Raw genomic sequence first — 20,303 nt, forward strand, 5'->3', positions numbered from 1 at the left:
TTACATAACCTACATTATTCATATCATATGTATATACTGTACGCCATACCATCTACTGCATCTTGATGTAATTAGATGTATCACTAGCCACTTTAAACAATGCCACTTTATATAATGTTCTCATACCCTACATTGCTCATCTCATATGTATATACTGTACGCTATACCATCTACTGCATCTTGCCATCCTGATGTAATGTATCACTAGCCACCTTAAACAATGCTACTTTATATGTTTTCATACCCTACAACACTCATCTCATATGTATATACTGTACTCCATACCATCTACTACATCTTGCCTATGCCATTCGGCCATCACTCATTTATATATTTTTATTCATTCCTTTACACTTGTGTGTACAAGGTAGTTGTTGTGGAATTGGTAGATTACTTATTAGATATTACTGCATGGTTAGAACTAGAAGCACAAGCATTTCACTACACTTGCATTAACACCTGCTAACCATGTGTATGTGACAAATAAATTTGATTTGAACTAACCCTAGCCCCCCGACACATAAACTACTGCAGCATAAATACTGGAGGCTGAGACAGGAGGGGTCAGGAGACACTGTGGCCCCATCCGATGATACCCCCGGACAGGGCCAAACAGGCAGGATATAACCCCACCCACTTTGCCAAAGCACAGCCCCACACCACTAGAGGGATAGCTTAACCCCAGTGTCTTGGTTAAAATTCCCAATCTGACCATCATGGCCACTTAATCATTCCCAGTTTCCAATTGGCTCATTCATCCCCCCTCCTTTCCCCTGTAACGATTCTCCAGGTCGTTGCTGTAAATTCATGTGTTCTCAGTCAATTTACCTGGTAAAATAAGGGTAAAAGAAAAACAATTAGCTAATCTACAAAATATTATTTACAATATTTTAGCTGATTCAACTTCAAAATGCTTTATAGTCAAATATAAAAATGCATTAATTTTAGTGCTAGAAAGATTTTTTACGAGCACACATTTTGCTGTTAGGTAGGATATGTATGTGTCCTCGCCACAGAGGCGCTCATAAATGACTGATTACGTATCTGCCGCATTTCATTACTTAACAACATCCGGTTAGCATCCATAGCTACTTGTTTGCAACTGAAATCCCTGTGCTTAATTTTGCATCTATGTTATTTGACGTTTTCCACTGACAGTGTTCAGGTTTGTTAAAAGAAGGTGCTGTCACTTGAAAGGGGCAGACAAGATAACGACTTTAGCTCAGGTAAGGGAATCGATTTTGTTTGCTTGTTACGTTAGCAGAGCAAGCTAGCTAACCAGAACTAGCTGGCTAACGCTGGTAACTTTACATCGCTAAGCCTCCCGTGGCGTATGGCTATTTAATAGGGTCAGTGATTGAGTTACACGCAAATGTCAGTGAGATAAATAAACTGGCTAATTAACGTTAGATGGAAGCGACCTCAGTTGTACTAACTATGGGGTGACTAACGTCAAGATGGCGACAAGTGCAGTCGCAACAACCGTGTGCGCCTAATTTAAACTTTATCCCTCAAACTTTTTGGGGGAAGCCATGAAAAAACGTTAAAACTAAGACTATAAAGCAATTCCTCCATTAGTCGAAAGAACCTTCTAACATGTCGCAAGACGAAAATGTAAAGAAGGCTAAGTTAGCCACAAGGATGCTGTCAAGAATAGAAACGTTAGCTAGCCTAGTTACTGAACATGATTACTCCCCTTGACAGACATCCCCTTGGCCCTGACTCATCTGAGGACGAAATGTTTACTGATGCGGAAGGAGTTTTAAGTGACTCGGATATCGCAGTGAACAGACTCAAATAAACCTCTGCCCACAAGATGAAGCGAAATGATATCGCCCTTTATGATCTGCATGCGAACATCATCCAAGGAATTACGCGGTTAAAATAGACGAGAGGGCTGACAACCTGGAGAAGATGGTAAAGGAGAACGTATTATGCGTCTGTGAATGTTGCATTTAGCGAGATTCAAGTTGTCAAGAAACGGGGTTCCAGAAGAGACCAACGAAAATGTAAAGGTGATATCAGCCTGAATGTGGCACCAGAGCTTTGAAAGAAGTACATGGATAATGCTGTAGATTTTGACCATCGCCTTGGGAGTCAAAAATAAAACGGAAGGTCCCACTCGGTGGTAATCGTGTTTTGCATTCCGTTTAGCGAGTTTTTTTCTAAACCGTTTAATCACTTAATCCCAGATAAGTTATTTATTTCTCTTATTTTATTTGACTTTTAATGAATTTGAATCTGGTTACTATTTTGTATTTTGTAAAGACGGTGATGCGGATCTTATTTTTGTACAAGAGACGCATTCATGTTCGGAAGACGATACTTTTTGGAAATGTCAATGACATGGTTAGCGAACGGCTCTCTTCATTCAGCGGGGGTTGCCATTCTAGCCCACAATTTTAAAGGCGAAGTTTTAATTTCTAAAGCAGATACCAAATGACAGTGGTTATTGATATTCCTGATAGACAATGTGTAATACACTGAGTGTACAAAACATAAAGAACACCTTCCCTTTTGCCCTCAGAACAGCCTCTATTCGATAGGCCATGGACTCTACAAAGTGTCAAAAGCATTCCATAGGGATGCTGACCCATGTTGACACCACAGTTGTCACGTTGGCTGGATGTCCTTTTGGTGGTGGACCATTCTTGATACACACGGGAAACTGTTGAGAATGACACAAACCTGTGCGCCTGGCACCTACTACCATACCCCTTTCAAAAGCACTTAAATATTTTTCACCCTCTGAATGGCACACATACACAATCCGTCTCAATTGTCTTGAGTCTTAAAAATCCTTTAATCTGTCTCCTAATCTTTTAATACATAAAATGTACTTAATGGGTACATTTTTTTTTAAACTTCTCTAGGGTAGGGGGCAGTATTTTGACGTCCGGATGAAAGGCGTGCCCAAATTAAACTGCCTGCTACTCAGGCTCAGAAGGTAGGATATGCATATTATTAGTAGATCTGGATAGAAAACACCCTAAAGTTTCTAAAACTGTTTGAATGATGTCTGTGAGTATAACAGAACTCATATGGCAGGCAAAAACCTGAGACAAATCCAACCAGGAAGTGTGGAAATCTGAGGTTTGTAGTTTTTAAAGTGATTGCCTATACAGAATACAGTGACTTAGGGCTCATTTTGCACTTCCTACGGCTTCCACTAGATGTCAAGTCTTTAGAACGTTGTTTCATGCTTCTACTGTGAATATGGAGCAAACAAGAGGGCCTGGAAGTTGATGAGTGAGAAAATGACATGATCTCAGAGGCGCGCGCTCACACGAGCGTTAGCTGTGTTCCTTTCCTGAAGACATTGGAATTGTCCAGTTGGAATATTACTGAAGATTTATGTTAAAAACGTCCTAAAGATTGATGCTATACATCGTTTGACATATTTCTACGAACGTAAATATAACTTTTGAACTTTTCGTCGTGACATTTCGTGCACGCTTCCTGCATTTGGAGTAGTGGACTGAACGCGTGAACCAAAAAGGAGGTATTTGGACATAAATGATGGACTTTATCGAACAAAACAAACATTTATAGTGGACCTGGGATTCCTGGGAGGGCATTCTGATGAAGATCATCAAAGGTAAGTGAATATTTATATCATTTCTGAGTTTTGTTGACTCCACAAAATGGCGGGTTTGGTTTCGTGTCTGAACACTGAACTCAGATTATTGCAAAGTGTGCTTTCGCGGTAAAGTTTTTTTGAAATCTGACACAGCGGTTGCATTAACCTCTTACATCTAGACGTTCCGCTAGCGGAACACCTGCTCCAATATCCAATGATAGGCGAATTACAAACTCCTCTAAAATCTGAAAACTTCAATTTTTCAAACATATGACTATTTTACAGCATTTTAAAGACAAGACTCTCGTTAATCTAACCACACTGTCCGATTTCAAAAAGGCTTTACAGCGAAAGCAAAACATTAGATTATGTCAGCAGAGTACCCAGCCAGAAATAATCAGACTACCCATTTTTCAAGCTAGCATATGTCACAAAAAACAAAACCACAGCTAAATGCAGCACTAACCTTTGATCTTCATCAGATGACAACCCTAGGACATTATGTTATACAATGCATGCATGTTTTGTTCAATCAAGTTCATATTTATATCAAAAACAAGCTTTTTTTACATTAGCATGTGACGTTCAGAACCGCCGGTGAATTTACTAAATTACTCACGATAAACGTTCACAAAAAACATAATTATTTTAAGAATTATAGATACAGAACTCCTCTATGCACTCGATATGTCCGATTTTAAAATAGCTTTTCGGTGAAAGCACATTTTGCAATATTCTCAGTAGATAGCCCAGCCATCACGGCTAGCCATTTAGACACCCAAACGCGCTACTTTTTTTCAACCAGAGCCTGCAAAGCCACGATTCAGCTTTTTGCCGCCTTCTGAGAGCCCATGGGAGCCGTAGGAAGTGTCACGTAAGAGCAGAGTTCCTCTGTAATGGATAGAGATAATCAAGAAGGGCAAGAAAATGTCAGACAGGGCACTTCCTGCATGGAATCTTCTCAGGTTTTGGCCTGCCAAATGAGTTCTGTTATACTCACAGACACCATTCAAACAGTTTTAGAAACTTTGGAGTGTTTTCTATCCAAAGCTAATAATTATATGCATATTCTAGTTTCTGGGCAGGAGTAATAATCAGATTAAATCGGGTACATTTTTTTATCCGGCTGTGAAAATACTGCCCCCTAGCCATAACAGGTTAAGGAGAAGTGTATCTATAATTCTTTGAATTACAGTTTAATATTTTATCAACGTTTATGATTAGTATTTCTGTAAATTGATGTGCTCGTTCAACGGAAGTTTTGGAGGCAAAACATTTCTGAACATTACACGCCAATGTAAAATGGGGTTCTTGGATATAAATATGAACTTTATCGAGCAAAACATACATGTATTGTGTAACATGAAGTCCTATGAGTGCCATCTGATGAAGATCATCAAAGGTTAGTGATTAATTTTAGCTGTATTTCTGGTTTTTGTGACGCCTCTCCTTGCTTGGAAAATGGCTGTGGTTTTTCTTGTATAGGTGCTGTCTTAACATAGTCTAATGTTATGCTTTCGCCGTAAAGCCTTTTTGAAATCGGACAATGTGGTTGGATTAACGAGAAGTGTTACTTTAAAATGGGATATAATAGTTGTATGTTTGAGAAATTTGAATTGAGATTTTTGTTTTGAATTTGCCGCCCTGCTATTTCACTGGCTGTTGAATAGTGTGTCCCGCGGGTGGGACTCTAGCGTTCCACATACCCCAGAGAGGTAAAAAATATTTTTGGCATTGGTTTTACTATATTATTTAACATCCCTAATAGGTATAAATCGCAAATTATCAAAGTATCTAGTGTTTGTCAATGTAACTTGTCTATAGTGTAAAATGCTTTTTTTGTGTGTCTCTGGTTTTATGCATGTGCTTTTGTTGTGTGGTGTTTTGCACAATGTTCGTGTGACGCAATACAAAAAAAAACAGCTAGCTAGCACAAGTTATCTAGTACAGTGTCAGGTAGCTAATGTAATGTTGATGTCAACAATTTGATATCTAGTTAACTAACAGTTGGTATGGTCAAAGTGATTTAGAACTAACCCAAGATAGACCATAGCCTGTTTCCAATGGTAGCAAATTAATCATAGTGGGCAGAGCCAAGCATGAGCTAGTGGGATCCTATTGGCGTGTTCTAGCATTTATTTGCATATTTCTGTTAGGGAACGCCTACTCTGAAGTGCACGTGTGCAGTAACTCAATTAGCCTTGCACTCCTTCTAAACTCAATTTTTTTTTTTTTTTTTTACTTTGGTAATGGGTAAAGTTTTCAAAACGCAGTCCACTCTGTTACAGATTTTGGTTTTGGGAAACAGAAAACTGTATGGAGATTAAATGTTTCATCGATGAGAAAATTGGCAAAATATTGGCCGACATCTATCTAAATCCATCTTCTCCCACTTGCTGCCCACTGTGCTTCTTTGCATCACCATATTTGGTAGTGAGTGGAAACTCCAACCGGATGCTTCACAGTTATAGATCCAGTGAAATGTCTGTCTCATTGTTCTATCTGTGGTATGGCTGTGATAAGTTTACTGTACGTTCTCCATCAGATAGCTATGTCATCATTGCCATCTCACACCCCTTGTATCATTGCCAAATCATCAGTACTTGGACTGCACGAGTAGCATGATCTGCTGTACGTTTGACAAGTGAATTTTGTTAATGTCAGCTACTTCCTCAATAACAAGGTTACTTTCTTGTCTTGAGACTGACTTTCTGGAGCCCTTGACACACTTTAATTAGTAAAGGTGGTCTTATAGGCCTAGATTAACCTAACCTAATTGTTACTTTTCAGGAAATGGCCGTACTGTGCATGAAATCCAAATTGCAGTTGTGGTTCTGAATAATCAGTGACTCATTCAAGAATTCTGATCGCTTTGTAGCCTGTAGGCCTATCTCGGATACCAATGCCAAGAATGTGTTCAATAACATTCTCTAACCCAGTTAGTCACGTGACTTGGCTTTGATTTAAACTGAAATTCATTGAAAAACAAGCATTGAATGTAAAATTACTCCTCTCTCTCGCTCCAGATGTGACGGCGCCGTCTTGCTGTGTGCCATGAGTAACAGCCACCCCCTGCGGTCACTGACCTCGGTGTCAGAGATAGACCATCTGCACCTGCTGTCGGAGCACCTGGGCGCTCTGGTGTCTGGCGAGGAGTACAGTGATGTCACATTTGTTGTCGAGGGGAAGCGCTTCCCTGCCCACCGGGTCATCTTGGCGTCACGGTGCCAATATTTCAGGTAACTAGTAACTAGGGCTGGGACAGTTATTGGTCAGCCAAATTACTGCGGTTACCGTAATCCTTTTTTTTTTTTTTTTTTAAGACTCACATTTTATCCTCTCATCTGTTCATGACTGCATGTGCTGCTGCAGGAGAGGGGCGATGCCTAGGCATCCAAAGACTTGTTTGCAACAACATCTTGCATGTTTCAGCTAGGAGCAACAACGTTTCATGTCCATGTTAGTGTAGAGTCCATGTTACAGCAGAAACTGACTCAACCACACAAATCACGGCTGTCTGCTTTGTCAGCTGTTATGAGGCTTATTTTGTTTTTATGACGGTCTTCATCCATAATTGTTGGTAACACAGTTATACGGTAATTGTGCCAACCCTACTAGTGACTACAGGTTACTTTAGTCACTGTCTCTGAAGTCTAAACCATGAGTAGGCAAGGCTGGGTTGTGTTCATTTAGGGCATGGAGATTAGCGCGTTCTAGCCAATTGGTCAAGGTAATCCCTCCCTGTTTGTTTGGTGCCTAAGGAACATGACACTGGTCCTTGTATAACCTCTTACATCTAGAGGTTCCGCTAGCGGAACACCTGCTCCAATATCCAATGATAGACGTGGCGCGAATTACAAATTCCTCAAAAATACAAAAACTTCAATTTTTCAAACATATGACTATTTCACACCATTTTAAAGACAAGACTCTCCTTTATCTAACCACACTGTCCGATTTCAAAAAGGCTTTACAGCGAAAGCAAAACATTAGATTATGTCAGCAGAGTACCAAGCCAGAAATAATCAGACACCCATTTTTCAAGCTAGCATATAATGTCACAAAAACCCAGAAGACAGCTAAATGCAGCACTAACCTTTGATGATCTTCATCAGATGACACACCTAGGACATTATGTTATACAATACATGCATGTTTTGTTCAATCAAGTTCATATTTATATCAAAAAACAGCTTTTTACATTAGCATGTGACGTTCAGAACTAGCATACCCCCCGCAAACTTCCGGAGGAATTTGCTAAGAATTTACTAAATTACTCATGATAAACGTTCACAAAAAGCATAACAATTATTTTAAGAATTATAGATACTGAACTCCTCTATGCACTCGATGTGTCCGATTTTAAAATAGCTTTTTGGTGAAAGCACATTTTGCAATATTCTAAGTACATAGCCCAGCCATCACGGGCTAGCTATTTAGACACCCGGCAAGTTTAGCACTCACCAATATCAGATTTACTATTATAAAAGTTTCATTACCATTGTTGTCTTCGTCAGAATGCACTCCCAGGACTGCCACTTCAATAGCAAATGTTGGGTTGGTCCAAAATAATCCATCGTTATATCCGAATAGCGACGTTTTGTTCGTGCGTCCCAGACACTATCCGAATGGTAAAGAAGGGTCGCGCGCATGGTGCAATTCGTGACAAAAAAATTCTAAATATTCCATTACCGTACTTCGAAGCATGTCAACCGCTGTTTAAAATAAATTTTTATGCCATTTTTCTCGTAGAAAAGCGATAATATTCTGACCGGGAATCTCCTTTTCGGCAAACAGAGGAAAAAATCACAAAGACGGGGGCGGCCAGGTCACGCGCCTAAGCCCACAGTCCCTTGATCGGCCACTTGAGAAAGGCGATAATGTGTTTCAGCCTGGGGCTGGGATGATGACATTCTGTTTTTTCCCGGGCTCTGAGCACCCATGGAAGACGTAGGAAGTGTCACGTTAGAGCAGAGATCCTTTGTAAAAGATAGAGATGGCAAAGAAGTTCCAGAAATGGTCAGACAGGCCACTTCCTGTAAAGGAATCTCTCAGGTTTTGACCTGCCATTTGAGTTCTGTTATACTCACAGACACCATTCAAACAGTTTTAGAAACTTTAGGGTGTTTTCTATCCATATATAATAAGTATATGCATATTCTAGTTACTGGGTAGGAGTAGTAACCAGATTAAATCGGGTACGTTTTTTATCCAGCCGTGAAAATACTGCCCCCTAGCCATAAGAGGTTAACCTGTTAGGGCTAGGGGGCAGTATTGACACGGCCGGATAAAAAACGTACCCGATTTAATCTGGTTACTACTCCTGCCCAGTAACTAGAATATGCATATAATTATTGGCTTTGGATAGAAAACACCCTAAAGTTTATAAAACTGTTTGAATGGTGTCTGTGAGTATAACAGAACTCATATGGCAGGCCAAAACCTGAGAAGATTCCATGCAGGAAGTGGCCTGTCTGACAAGTTGTGTTTCATCTTGGCTCTTTTTATTGAACACTGAGGATCTTTGCTATAACGTGACACTTCCTATGGCTCCCATATGCTCTCAGAGCCCGGGAAAAAGCTGAACGATATCGAGGCAGCCTCTGGCTGAAACACATTATCGCGTTTGGCAAGTTGTCGATCAGAGTACTATGGGCTTAGGCGCGTGCCCGAGTCGACCCCATGCTTTATTTTCTTTCGTCTGTTTACCTAAACGCAGATTCCCGGTCGGAATATTATCGCTTTTTTATGAGAAAAATGGCATACATTCATTTTAAACAGCGGTTGACATGCTTCGAAATACGGTAATGGAATATTTAGAATTTTTTTTGTCACGAATTGCGCCATGCTCGTCACCCTTATTTACCCTTTCGGATAGTGTCTTGAACGCACGAACAAAACGCCGCTATTTGGATATAACGATGGATTATTTGGGACCAAACCAACATTTGTTATTGAAGTAGAAGTCCTGGGAGTGCATTCTGACGAAGACAGCAAAGGTAATAACATTTTTCTTATAGTAAATCTGACTTTGGTGAGTGCTGAACTTGCTGGGTGTCTAAATAGCTAGCCCTGTGATGCCGGGCTATCTACTGAGAATATTGCAAAATGTGCTTTCACCGAAAAGCTATTTTAAAATCGGACATATCGAGTGCATAGAGGAGTTCTGTATCTATAATTCTTAAAATAATTGTTATGCTTTTTGTGAACGTTTATCGTGAGTAATTTAGTAAATTCACCGGCAGTGTTCGGTGGGAATGCTAGTCGCATGCTAGTCACATGCTAATGTAAAAAGCTGGTTTTTGATATAAATATGAACTTGATTGAACAAAACATGCATGTATTGTATAACATAATGTCCTAGGGTTGTCATCTGATGAAGATCATCAAAGGTTAGTGCTACATTTATCTGTGGTTTGGGTTTATGTGACATTATATGCTAGCTTGAAAAATGGGTGTCTGATTATTTCTGTCTGGGTACTCTGCTGACATAATCTAATGTTTTTCTTTCGTTGTAAAGCCTTTTTGAAATCGGACAGTGTGGTTAGATTAACGAGAGTCTTGTCTTTAAAATGGTGTAAAATAGTCATATATTTGAGAAATTGAAGTAATAGCATTTCTAAGGTATTTGAATAACGCGCCACAGGATTCCGCTGGCTGTTACGTAGGTGGGACGATTTGGTGCCACCTACCCTAGAGAGGTTAACCAATGTATCCATTCGAGATTGACCCAACAAGCCTATTTGAATCAGGTACTGCAGTGCTTGGTTGAAATCCTCCCATAGCTCTTCAGGTTGAAGGTGCACCCAGCTCCCTACCCCTTTACACAAACCTGACAAGCGTCCCTCCATCCCTCCACAGAGCCATGCTCTTTAATGGCATGAAGGAGTCCCAGCCCCAGGCAGAGGTGCCCCTGGAGGACACGCAGGCTGAGGCATTCTCCATGCTCCTGCAGTACCTGTACACGGGCCGGGTGAGCCTGAGTACGGCCCGCGAGGACGTTTTACTGGACTTCCTGGGCCTGGCGCACCGCTACGGCCTCCAGCCACTAGAGGACAGCACCTGTGATTTTCTGCGCACGGTGCTGCACACGCAGAATGTATGCTTGGTGTACGATGTGGCCAGCCTCTACTGCCTGGGGGGCCTGGCGCAGGCGTGCTGCGCCTACATGGACCGGCAGGCGCCCGAGGTGCTGGCATCAGATTGCTTCCTCACTCTCTCTAAGGTGAGACAGTGGCAAATGTGGAAGGGAAGGGTGATGTGGAAATACCTAGTAATAAAGTGCTGTATATGGACAGATGGATAAAAGGTAAAACTGTATGAAAGAAGTTGAAAAGGCATGATGAGATGGATGGCTGGACAAACTAACAGTTGAAAGAAGTTATGATGACGGGATGGATGAAAGTATGATGCATGGATGGATAAAAGATGACGCTATGTTACGGTGGCTGGATGAAAGCATGTTTTGATGGATTTAGATGAAAAGGGTCCATGTCCTTTCTCCCTCTCTGCAGACTGCTCTTCTGGCTGTGGTGCAGCGAGACTCGTTTGCCGCCACCGAGCGGGACATCTTCCAGGCGCTGTGCCGCTGGTGCCGGCACAACTGTAACAACGAGGTGGCAGCGCAGGAAGTGATGTCGGCAGTGCGCCTGCCCCTCATGAGCCTGATGGAGATGCTAAATGTGGTGCGGCCCTCTGGCCTCCTCAGTCCTGACAACTTGCTCGACGCCATTAAGACGCGCTCGGAGAGCCGCGACATGGACCTTAACTACCGAGGCATGCTCAGTGAGTAACTGGTCAACTATCCAGCCATAATTACACTATTAAACGTGGACATCAATCTTTGCCAAAACTGTGGTGGTGTGTAAACTTGTTGAAATTACACTGAACAAAAATATAAACGTAACATGTAACAATTTCAAAGATTTTACTGAGTGACAGTTCATATAAGGAAATCAGTCAATTTTAAATAAATTCATTAGGCCCTAATCTATGGATTTCACATGAATGGGAATACAGATATAGTGAGGGGAAAAAAGTATTTGATCCCCTGCTGATTTTGTATGTTTGCCCACTGACAAAGAAATGATCAGTCTATAATTTTAATGGTAGGTTTATTTGAACAGAGAGACAGAATAACAAAAAAAAAAATCCAGAGAAACACATGTCAATGTTATAAAATGATTTGCATTTTAATGAGGGAAATAACTATTTGACCCCTCTGCAAAACATAACTTAGTGGCAAAACCCTTGTTGGCAATCACAGAGGTCAGGCGTTTCTTGTAATTGGCCACCAGGTTTGCACACATCTCAGGAGGGATTTTGTCCCACTCCTCTTTGCAGATCTTCTCCAAGTCATTAACTTCTATGGGCTAGCGTCCCACCCTAGTTAACAGCCAGTGGAATCGCGTGGCGCGAAATACAACTACCTCAAATGCTTTAACTTCAATATCTCAAACATATGACTATTTTACACCGTTTTAAAGACAAGACTCTCGTTAATCTAACCACATTGACCGATTTAGAGAAGGCTTTACAGCGAAAGCAAAGCATTAGATTATGTCAGGAGAGTACCCTGCCAAAAATAATCACACAGCCATTTTCAAAGCAAGCATATATGTCACAAAAACCAAAACCACAGCTAAATGCAGCACTAACCTTTGATCTTCATCAGATGACACACCTAGGACATTATGTTATACAATAATGCATGTTTTGTTCAATCAAGTTCATATTTATATCAAAACCCAGCTTTTTACATTAGCATGTGATGTTCAGAACTAGCATACCCACCGCAAACTTCCAGTGAATTTACTAAATTACTCATGATAAACGTTCACAAAATACATAATTATTTTAAGAATTATAGATACAGAACTCCTTTATGCAATCGTGGTGTCAGATTTAAAAAAGCTTTTCGGCGAAAGCACATTTTGCAATATTCTGAGTACATGGCTCGGCCACCAAGTTTGGGACTCACTAAACTCAGAATTATTATTACAAAAATTGGATTACCTTTGCTGTTCTTCGTCAGAATGCACTCCCAGGACTTCTACTTCAACAACAAATGTTGTTTTGGTTCGAAATAATCCATAGTTATATTGAAATAGCTCCGTTTTGTTCGTGCATTCAGGTCACCATCCGAAGGGTGACGCGCGAGCGCATTTCGTGACAAAAAAATTCTAAATATTCCATTACTGTACTTAGAAGCATGTCAAACGCTGTTTAAAATCAATTTTTATGCTATTTTTCTCGTAAAATAGCGATAATATTCCAACCGGGTGACGTTGTATTCATTCAAAGGCTGAAAGAAAAAAAATGGAGTAGTCTCGTGACTGCGCATCTCAGTCTCACTGTCCCCAGGCTGACCATTCACAAACTCTGCTGCTGTTCTTTGCCCAGAGACAGCAGACGCCCCATTCCACTTTCTGGCGGCTTTAGAGAGCCAATGGAAGCCTTAGAAAATGTCACGTTACAGCACAGATGCTGTATTTTCGATAGATATGCAACAGAAAGACAACAAATTGTCAGACAGGGCACTTCCTGTATGGAATCTTCTCAGGTTTTGGCCTGCCATATGAGTTATGTTATACTCAGACACCATTCAAACAGTTTTAGAAACTTTAGAGTGTTTTCTATCCAAATCTACTAATTATATGCATATTCTCGTTTCTGTGCAAGAGTAGTAACCAGTTTAAATCGGGTACGTTTTTTATCCGGCCGTGCAAATACTGCCCCCTAGCCCCAACAGGTTAAGGTTTCGAGGCTGACGTTTGGCAACTCGAACCTTCAGCTCCCTCCACAGATTTTCTATGGGATTAAGGTCTGGAGACTGGCTAGGCCACTCCAGGACCTTAATGTGCTTTTTCTTGAGCCACTCCTTTGTTGCCTTGGCCGTGTGTTTTGGGTCATTGTCATGCTGGAATACCCATCCACGACCCATTTTCAATGTCCTGGCTGAGGGAAGGAGGTTCTCACCCAAGGTTTGACGGTACACGGCCCCGTCCATCGTCCCTTTGATGCTGTGAATTTGTCCTGTCCCCTTAGCAGAAAAACACCCCTAAAGCATAATGTTTCCACCTCCATGTTTGACGGTGGAGATGGTGTTCTTGGGGTCATAGGCAGCATTCCTCCTCCTCCAAACATGGCGAGTTGAGTTGATGCCAAAGAGCTCCATTTTGGTCTCATCTGACCACAACACTTTCCCCCAGTTGTCCTCTGAATCATTCAGATGTTCAGACGGGCATGTATATGGGCTTTCTTGAGCAGGGGGACCTTGCGGGCGCTGCAGGATTTCAGTCCTTCACGGCGTAGTGTATTACCAATTGTTTTCTTGGTGACTATGGTCCCAGCTGCCTTGAGATCATTGACAAGATCCTCCCGTGTAGGTCTTGGCTGATTCCTCAACGTTCTCATGATCATTGCAACTCCACGAGGTGAGATCTTGCATGGAGCCCCAGGCCGAGGGATATTGACATTTCTTTTGTGTTTCTTCCATTTGCGAATAATTGCACAAACTGTTGTCACCTTCTCACCAAGCTGCTTGGCGATGGTCTTGTAGCCCATTCCAGCCTCCCTTTAAGAGTGTGCTTCTAATCTCAGCTCGTTACCTGTATAAAAGACACCTGCGAGCCAGAAATCTTTCTGATTGAGAGGGGGTCAAATACTTATTTCCCTCATTATAATGCAAATCAATTTATACCATTTTTGACATACGTTTTTCTGGATTTTTTGTTGTTGTTATTCTGTCTCTCACTGTTCAAATAAACCAACCATTAAAATAGACTGATCATTTTTTTTGACAGTGGGCAAACGTACAAAATCAGCAGGGGATCAAATACTTTTTTCCCTCACTGAATGCATCTGTTGGTCACAGATGCCTTAAAAAAAAAGGTAGGGGCGTAGATCAGAAAACCAGTTATCTGGTGTGACCACCATTTACCTCATGCAGCGCGATGCATCTCTTTCGCGTAGAGTTGCTCAGGCTGTTTGGTGGTTGTGGAATGTTGTCCCACTCCCAATGCAATTGTGTTCGTTGTCTGTGGCTTATGCCTGCCAATGCCATAACACCACTGTCACCATGGGGCACTTTGTTCACAATGTTGACATCAGCAAACCACTCGCCCACACATCATAATACACTCATCTGCCCGGTACAGTAGAGTGGCCATCGACGGTGAGCATTTGCCCACTGAAGTTGCCGAGCTGCAGTCAGGTCAAGACCCTGGTTAAGACTACGAGCACGCAGATGAGCTTCCCTGAGACGGTTTAAGACAGTTTGTGCAGAAATTCTTCGGTTGTGCAAACACATTGTTTCATCAGCTGTCCGGGTGGCTGGTCTCACATGATCCCGCAGGTGAAGAAGCCGAATGTGGTCCTGGTCTGGTGTGGTTACACGTGGTCTGAGGTTGTGAGGCCGGTTGGCCGTACGGCCAAATTCTCTAAAATGAAGTTGGTGGTGGCTTATGGAAGGGAAAGAAACAAAATTATTTGGCAATGGCTCTGGTGGATATTCCTGCAGTCACCATGCCAATTGCGTACTCTGAACTTGAGACATCTGTGGCGTTGTGTTGGATGATAAAACTGCACATTTTTAGTGTCCTTTTATTGTCCCCCAGCACAAGGTTTACCTGTGTAATGATCATGCTGTTTAATCAGCTTCTTGATATGCCACACCAGTAAGGTGGATGGTTTATCTTGGCAAAGGAGAAATGCTCACTAACAGGGACGTAAACAATTTTGTGGGGGGAAAAACATTTGCAAAAAGCTTTCTGTGTGTATAGGAAATTTATGGGATATTTTATTTCAGCTTATGAAACATGGGACCATGTTCAGTATAGATAGAGTGATTAGTAAATGTGAAGAGCATTAACTGGGTAGCAATTAGTGATGGTAACTGATGGTATCTTCTGTGAGGATTGGGTTATGCTTCCTCTTTCTAATGCTTTTGAATACACCACTAGCTGATACCAAAAGTGACCTAAACTGTGCCCCTTGACACCCCCCCCACCAGTCCCAGAGGAGAACATTGCCACCATGAAGCACGGTGCCCAGGTGGTGAAGGGCGAGCTGAAGTCAGCGCTGCTGGACGGAGACACGCAGAACTATGACCTGGACCACGGCTTCTCACGGCACCCCATTGAGGAGGACGGGCGTGCAGGCATCCAAGTCAAGCTGGGCCAACCCTACATTGTCAACCACGTACGCCTGCTGCTGTGGGACCGCGACAGCAGGTAACACCATTGACAAATTGTTGGTGGTGAAGGTTTTTCTTATTTTTTTCTTGTAATTGCACATCTCCATGATATTAATGCGTTTCCTTAGACAAACACTTCTACAGCCAATTTGAGATCTGATCTCTGCATTGCCACTGCAAAAGAGACAACCCCGTAACACATTTCAAACCTGGGTGAAATTCTTCATTCCTGTTAGGCAGTCTGAAAGTTCACTTTTCTGCTTGCATTTTCCATATATTAATGCATCTGTTGGATTGTGTCAAGAAATTAGTATGGCCCTAAGCATGGATTTGTAATACTGTACATCACTCTTTCTCTCTATCTAGGTCGTACTCTTACTATGTGGAGGTGTCTATGGATGAGCTGGACTGGGTGCGTGTAGTGGACCACTCCAAGTTACTCTGTCGTTCCTGGCAGAGTCTATTCTTCACAGCGCGTGTCTGCAGGTAAACTAACACAGAGCCGCAAAGCAAAAACTTGCTTCCCCCTCTGATATAAATGAGAATTTTGAAAATCATTGTAAATAAGAATTGGTATTGAAGGTTAAATTAATGAAGTTGACGTTTTTCAATGGGGGTAAAATGACAACTGTGGATATATTTGGTTAAATATGATGGTCTAGCATAATAATGCACCTATAGACTTGTGTGATATGGTATCTTTACATACATGCATACATGTCTCATGAGCTGTTTTGTCTCACAGGTATGTACGCATTGTGGGGACACACAACACCGTGAACAAGGTGTTCCACCTGGTGGCCTTTGAGTGCATGTTCACACAGCGACGATACATTCTGGAGAAAGGACTCCTGGGTAAGGATGTTTTTCTGTCAGTTCTTGGGGATATTTTCATAGCTTTTCTATTAGGGATTTGATTGAAAAATGTCCCCAGATCGGTTTTGTGACAAAACTGTGACAACTGCACATTTTAGTGACCTTTTATTGTCCCAGCACACGGTGCACCTGTGTTGACCATGCTGTTTAATCAGCTTCTTGACATGCCACACCAGTCAGGTGGATGGATAATCTTGGCAAAGGAGAAATGCTCACGAACAGGGATGTGAACATATTTGTGTGAGCTGAGCTTGTGTGTATGAAAGATTTCTTGTGATCTTTTATTTCAGCTCATGAAACCATGGGAACAACGCTTTACATGTTGCATTTATATTTTTGTTCTGTATATGTTGAGCCTATTCCTGGACTAAAAAGCATGTTTCTAGTCAGCACATGTATTCAAAAGGTCTCTGTTAGAGTGCTGATCAAGGATCTGGTCCTCCTTGTCCATGTCTTATTCCTTATGATCTAAAATGGATCAAATATCACCACTCCTACTCTGTTACTTTGGGAATTTGCTTCCAGTACTTGACTTGGTCCCAGTTTCCCAGACCCCAGATATTTTTTTTGTTTGTTGTAAGAAACCTCTTGGGCCTTAATAGCCCGAGATGATTAAGCTACTAGCGAAATCCCTCACTCACCTCTCCCTCAACACCCCCTACTCAAGTCCCTGACCGTAACGTGGCAACCATCGCATGCGGGGCCAGTGTGATCGAGGGTGTGAGCCGGAGCCGCAACGCCCTGCTCAACGGGGACACCTCCAATTACGACTGGGACTCGGGCTACACCTGCCACCAGCTGGGCTCAGGGGCCATCGTCATCCAACTGGCCCAGCCCTACATGTTGGGCTCACTCAGGTAAGGGGGCTGTGCCTGAAATGGCACCCTATATAGTGCACTAATACAGTGCACTACTTTAGCCAGAGTTGATGCCATTGTCATCCAGCTCAGGTACGGGGAGTGACTGAGACCCTGCCCTCGGCATCAGTCCAATGGTTTGTGTGTTTCTGGACAGACTGCTGCTCTGGGATTGTGATAACCGCAGTTACAGTTACTACATCGAGCTGTCCACCAACCAGCAGCAGTGGACCAAGGTGGTGGACCGTACCAAAGTGGCTTGCAGGTGAGAATGTGAATCCCCCTGTTTCAATGTATTCTTCTCTTGTCTCTCCTCTGCTGGTCTCTGTTATTTGCTTACAGTTTTTTTTTTGTGGACAACTGTAAATTCTAAGTTTCCACTGTAGGGAAACATGGACAAGGAAAAATAATGGAGCCTTTTTTTTTTAATAGGGTTGTGAAAATACCTGTTTTTGTGACAAAAATGAACTCGAGCAGACAACTATTTGGTCCTTTAAAACCCAGCTTTATGTCAAATGGTATGTGCTATAGCTTAGACAGTAAACACATGTGACTCAACATAATGTTAGTTTCCAACATTAGGTCTGCTTTCTTGAAGAAATTTTAAATCTGCTTCATGTTTAAAAAGTTATGACCTCTGTTTGGTTTCCTTGCCACACTTTTTCTGAGTATCACGATACTTGTCACAAGCCTACTTCTTGGTTGTCAAGGTTTTGGCTGCTCTACAACTACTTAAATGTTGCAAGAGTAGCATTTTATCTAACCATTTTAGATTGGCCGTAAAAAAAAAAGACAGCCACTTAAGCTTATGACCATGTTGGTCAGATCAGGGTGGCAGGTAGCTTAGTGGTTAGAGCGTTGGACTAGTAACCGAAAGGTTGCAAGATCGAATCGCTGTGCTGACAAGGTACAAATCTGTTCTGCCCCTGAACAAGGCAGTTAACCCACTGTTCCTAGGTTGTCATTGAAAATAAGAATTTGTTCTTAACTGACTTGCCTAGTTAAATAAAGGTAAAGTAAAAACTCTAGAATTTAACAAGAAAAGACAACGAGTCACTCACTTATATATATATATAAGCTTTTTGTTTACATTGATTGAACAATGGATTTGTTCAAAATCCAACTACTCTGTCATTATATTGGACACTTTGTCAAATATAATATGATGGACTGCTTCCCACATAGCATCCTATTTCCAACAGGTCCTGTAAGGAATAGAGAGCAATTCGGGACATAACCATAGAAATATCAACATTTTATTTATTAATTGGACCATCCTCCGTGGAGGACAAAAGAATATCAACATTGTTTGTCTTGGTGTTGAAGGTCTTGGCAGACGCTGGTGTTTGACAAGCACCCCGCCTCCTTTGTGCGCATCGTGGGGACCCACAACACATCCAACGAGGTGGGGAGAGATGAGCAGGCTCGGGAAGTGAGCTGAACCTCGATGAGTCACACACCCCTAATGGCGTCCCAAAGCTCTCTCTTTCCTTATTTTCTGTCTTCCATCCCTTTCTTTTTCCCTCTTCCATTCCTCCCCCTCTTTCTCGCTCACCCTTTCTCCCTTCTACATACTACCTAATTTTTCATCGATATCGAAGTAACACACCTGCCTTTCTTTCTCAGGTCATTTGAATATGATGTCTGACCACAACCATGTAGAAAAGCATTTAACAATCTAACATGTGTAAGGAGTTGATGTTATTCTTCAATAACACAGATCCCAAAGCAAATCAGGGGGACAAAAATAGGTTTATTCAAAGAGAACAAATCTTAGTTATGCTGGAAAGTAGGCAATTCTTCCCTGTCCTCAGTGATTCTCCTCCACAGAACAAAGTGACAGGATATAATTTATAACCCAACCCTAGTCTGTGGTTGACCAATTACAATTCATTGCAATAAAACTGGGCTAATGGCCAATACCAAGTATCTTGTTTCAGTCTCAATGTATAGACAATAAGAACTTGCCACATGTAGCTATGAGTCCCGGACTGAAATTCCTCCCATGTCTCTGACCCATTACTCTTCAGTTCTCATTACAGAAAAACAACTATTTCCATTGATCATTAATTCCCTCTTGACCTTAAGTCCTCTGCATTGTGCATTTATCTTTGAATATTCTTAGACATGCATAGCTGTAAAAGTAACCAAATATAAACATACTTTCTAAAACAATGAAAATCACAGCACTTACGTTGTGTTTATTATTTTAATCTGTATTATAACCCCTCTCTGTCCCTCAGGTGTTCCACTGCGTCCACTTCGAGTGCCCCGCCCAGCTTGACACAGAGGTCAAAGAGGGCAGCCCGAACTCTATGTCCCAGCAGCCTCCGCTACAGCCCCAATCACCCTCCCAGCTCCAACTCCCCACCCGGCCTTCCTCTGCCTCCTCGTCCTCACACTCCCACCCCCTCTAAGGGGTTTGCCAACCCCAACCTCCCCCCTTAGACTCCAGGGGAAAACCACAGAGACTACCCGAGGCATCTCAATCCACACAAGCTTTTGTGATGTTGCTCTACATAATATGCTGCTCAAATGAAATAAATATATTTATATGAAATTAAACCCTTGTTGAATGTGATGTTTAAGTTGATGTCGCGCATGACAAAGGAAAGTTCAACATTTCTCTTTACTTTTAATGAAGCAGCTGATTCTTCATTTTAATTACCAATTTAACCATCCCATCCATATTGACTCCATTTACAGTGCTTTCTCCATGTGTTTGGAGACGAAAGCTACAATTGTTCTTTTAGCTCTCTACTCCAGTGTTTTAGATTTGATGACAAGACAGAAT

The 20,303-nt window shown here is 41.8% G+C and overlaps 1 protein-coding gene across 5 annotated transcripts; it reads left to right on the forward strand.

Annotated features, from left to right (window-relative positions):
* The first annotated feature begins 1,026 nt into the window (after nt 1–1,026).
* LOC106561880 (BTB/POZ domain-containing protein 9) lies at nt 1,027–20,074 on the forward strand. 5 transcript variants are annotated; one of them, XM_014126157.2, is made up of 11 exons: nt 1,027–1,226; nt 6,607–6,819; nt 10,442–10,805; nt 11,095–11,365; nt 15,594–15,813; nt 16,143–16,262; nt 16,522–16,631; nt 17,320–17,509; nt 17,667–17,774; nt 18,836–18,941; nt 19,753–20,074. In XM_014126157.2, exons 2-11 carry the CDS (start codon nt 6,635–6,637, stop codon nt 19,924–19,926), a joined length of 1,848 nt encoding a protein of 615 aa, XP_013981632.1. In that variant the 5' UTR covers nt 1,027–1,226; nt 6,607–6,634; the 3' UTR covers nt 19,927–20,074. The 5 variants fall into 5 exon arrangements, with proteins under 5 accessions (XP_013981632.1, XP_045544893.1, XP_013981634.1 ...); XM_014126159.2 differs by lacking the exon at nt 1,027–1,226 and adding an exon at nt 1,754–2,015; XM_045688935.1 differs by lacking the exon at nt 1,027–1,226 and adding an exon at nt 1,754–1,917.
* The last annotated feature ends 229 nt before the right edge of the window (nt 20,075–20,303 follow it).

The sequence above is a fragment of the Salmo salar genome, chromosome ssa11 (genome assembly GCF_905237065.1).
Source record: "Salmo salar chromosome ssa11, Ssal_v3.1, whole genome shotgun sequence".
Lineage (NCBI taxonomy): Eukaryota > Metazoa > Chordata > Actinopteri > Salmoniformes > Salmonidae > Salmo > Salmo salar.

What these genes read in the sequence shown, in the direction of transcription:
- LOC106561880 (XM_014126157.2), top strand. Translation starts at nt 6,635, where the DNA reads ATGAGTAACAGCCACCCCCTGCGGTCACTGACCTCGGTGTCAGAGATA. An exon ending in TCTGGAGAAAGGACTCCTGG is followed by an intron (nt 16,632 to 17,319) that starts GTAAGGATGTTT and finishes CCCCTACTCAAG; the next exon opens with TCCCTGACCGTAACGTGGCA. An exon ending in GAGATGAGCAGGCTCGGGAA is followed by an intron (nt 18,942 to 19,752) that starts GTGAGCTGAACC and finishes TCTGTCCCTCAG; the next exon opens with GTGTTCCACTGCGTCCACTT.